General features: G+C 57.1%; 1 protein-coding gene across 1 annotated transcript; it reads right to left on the reverse strand.

Annotated features, from left to right (window-relative positions):
* Positions 1-310: 310 nt before the first annotated feature.
* On the reverse strand, positions 311-2,640 carry SRXN1 (sulfiredoxin 1). Its single transcript, XM_001512459.6, has 2 exons — positions 2,031-2,640; positions 311-831 (listed from the first exon to the last, which is right to left on the reverse strand). Exons 1-2 carry the CDS (start codon positions 2,211-2,213, stop codon positions 628-630), a joined length of 387 nt encoding a protein of 128 aa, XP_001512509.1. The 5' UTR covers positions 2,214-2,640; the 3' UTR covers positions 311-627.
* Positions 2,641-2,857: the final 217 nt, after the last annotated feature.

The raw sequence follows: 2,857 nt of genomic DNA on the forward strand, positions 1-2,857 counted from the left end.
AATACCAACATTATTATTTTTATTATTATTAACATAAATCATTCCTTCAGAGGTATTTACTGAGCACCTCCTACATGAGGCCTGTACTCATGAGGTCTGGGAGAGTCAGATGGAGCAACAGAACGGAGTCGGTAGACCCGGTCCCTACTCCATTGAGCCGACGAGTGGCGGTGGCAGGATTGGAACCCAGGTCCTTTTGACTCCCAGGCCTGGGCTCTTCCCACTAGGCCACGTGAGGTGCTTTACTCGCCCAACTGACGGGTGGAAAAACCGAGGGTGCCAAAAGGGAAGTGAGACAGGAGGCCTCCTCTGACTCCAGTTCTTGCCCCAATTTTTTTTATTATTTTTTAACGGTATTTAAAAAATACCATACTGTGCGCTTGGGGAGATGCAAACTCAACGGGCTGGATCCAGGCCCCGTCCGCAAGAGGCTCTCGGGCTTCACCCCCATTTTCCGGATGAGGGAACCGAGGTCCAGAGAAGCGAAGAGACCGGCCCAAAGTCACGCAGCGGACAGGCGGCGGAGGCCGGGACGAAGAACCCGGGTCCTCCCGACTCCCAGGCTCCACCTGCTTGGCCGCCTGGCTCCTCATCTGTCGGACGGCCTGGCGGAGGCGCGGGAAGGGGCTACTTCAGGTTAGGGGCGGAGGAGCCGAGGTAGAGGCGCAGATCTGACGCGGTGGAGCGGACGATTTTGGCCGGGAGGGTCTCCTTGTTGAGCGCCACGTAGGCCGCGTGCCGGTGACAACCCCCGAAACAGTAATAGTAGTCCCCGCCCTGGGACCCCTTGACCCACAAGACGTCGATCGGGGGGACCCGCTCCGGTTCTTCCTGGGTAAGAAGGCAGGTGGAGAGAGCACCATCAAACCATCCATCAAGAGCACTTTTTTTTTTTTTTAAAGAAAAAAGCGGTATCTGTGAAGCGCTTACTATGGGTCGGGCAATGTACTAAGCACTAGGGTAGACAGGAGCAGAGTGGCTGAATGGCAAGAGCCCGGGCTTGGGAGTCAGGGGTCGTGGGTTCTGATCCCGGCTCCGCCACTTGTCAGCTGTGTGACCTTGGACAAGTCACGTCACTTCTCTGTGCCTCGGTGACCTCATCTGGAAAATGGGGATGAAGCCTGTGAGCCCCACAGAGGACAACCTGATGACTTTGTATTTCCCCCAGTGCTTAGAACAGTGCTTGGCACCAAGTAAGCACTTAACAAATACCAGCATTATGATTATTATTACCAGGCAGGACCCAGTCTTAACGGAGAATCATCGTGGCTTAGTGCAAGGAGCCCGGGCTTGGGAGTCGGAGGTCTTGAGTTCTAATCCCGGCTCCGCCGCCTGTCAGCTGTGGGACTTTAGGCAAGTCACTTCCCTTCTCTGGGCCTCAGTGACCTCGTCTGGAAAATGGGGATGAAGCCTGGGAGTCTCCTGCCGGACAGGGCCTGTATCCAACCTGTTGAGTTTGCATCTCCCCCAGCGCTTAGTATAGTGCCTAGCAAAGGGTAAGCACTTAGCAAATATCACCGTTCACAGCGTGAGCACTTATCATAAAACAAATGCTCTTGGATCGGACTCTCCCAAGCACTCGGTACAGCGCTTTGCACACAGTAAACACGCAGTAAATAGGACTGATGGAAGACACCACAATCATTACTACTCTACTGAGCATTTGGGAGAGTCCAATATTTAGACACGTTTGCTGCCCTCAACGGGCTGCCAGTCGACCGGGTGCAGAGCACTGTGCTGAGCGCTTGGAGAGTCCGAGTTGATAGACACCATCCCTGCCCTGGAGGAGCTGACAGTGTCTACTGTGTGCACAGCATTTAGGAGAGTCCAATAGAGTGAGTAATAATTATTATAGCAATAATCATGGCATTTGTTAAGCGCTATGTGCCAAGCACTATTCTACACCATCCCTGCCCCGGAGGAGCTGACAGTGACTACTGCGTGCAGAACACTCTGCTGAGCGCTAGGGAGAGTCCAACAGAGACTCCCCCTGCCCGCCACCCGCTTCCAGGGGAGGGAGGTGGTCTCACCTGGATGGTCTTCACGAGGCTCTTCACCTTGGCGGGGTCCAGCACGGAGGGCAGGGGCCGGATGAGAACGCTCATCGGAATGTTGTGCACGGTGGCGATGCTCCCCGAGTGGATGCTACGGTGCTCCGGCGCCGGTCCGGCGCCCTCCACTGCGCCTGCGCCGACGCCTTCCCCCGGCCCCATCCCGCCCCCTAGTGGCCACGCGGAGCCGACGCCGGGGCTTTAACCACCCGCTGGGACCGTACCATTCCTCACAGAGGGGAGGGCGCCATCCCCAGAAGTCCCTCCCCCGGAGCCCCAAAGATGGATCCGTCCTCCAAATAGCCGCTGAACACCCCCCCCAGTTCGACCGTTTTAACGTCGTCTGGGTTTTGGGGGGGGGGGTCCCCTTCCGGGGGGCAGGTTGGGGGATTCCATGTTGGCTTTTCTCCCCTTCCTCCCTCGGTAGAGGAGGGGTGCGCGCGCCCGGCAGGGGGACCGAATCAGCGTGACTCAGCAGCACCACCCGCCCCCCGGGGAGGAGAGGATGACTCAGCGCCCTCATAATCGTAATGGTCGTATTTATTAATAGCTTACTATGTGCCAGGCACTGCATTAAACGCTGGGGTGGATACCAGCAAATTGGGTTGGACACGGTACCTGTCCCCCGTGGGGCTCAGAGTCTCCATCCCCATTTTACAGATGAGGAGACTGAAGCCCAGAGAATTGAAGTGATTTACCTACGATCACATAGCAGACAAACTGCAGAGCTGGGTGCGCCAACGACCGCGCCTGCGCCGTCCCGCGGCCCCATCCTGCCCCCTAGTGGCCGCGCGGAACCGCCGACG

The sequence above is a fragment of the Ornithorhynchus anatinus genome, chromosome 21 (assembly GCF_004115215.2).
Source record: "Ornithorhynchus anatinus isolate Pmale09 chromosome 21, mOrnAna1.pri.v4, whole genome shotgun sequence".
Classification (NCBI taxonomy): domain Eukaryota; kingdom Metazoa; phylum Chordata; class Mammalia; order Monotremata; family Ornithorhynchidae; genus Ornithorhynchus; species Ornithorhynchus anatinus.

Bases quoted from the DNA above. Each gene is read 5' to 3' on its own strand.
- SRXN1 (XM_001512459.6), bottom strand. From the start codon at position 2,213: ATGGGGCCGGGGGAAGGCGTCGGCGCAGGCGCAGTGGAGGGCGCCGGA. The intron at 832-2,030 runs GTGAGACCACCT...CTTCTTACCCAG, and splicing joins GCCTCGTGAAGACCATCCAG to GAAGAACCGGAGCGGGTCCC.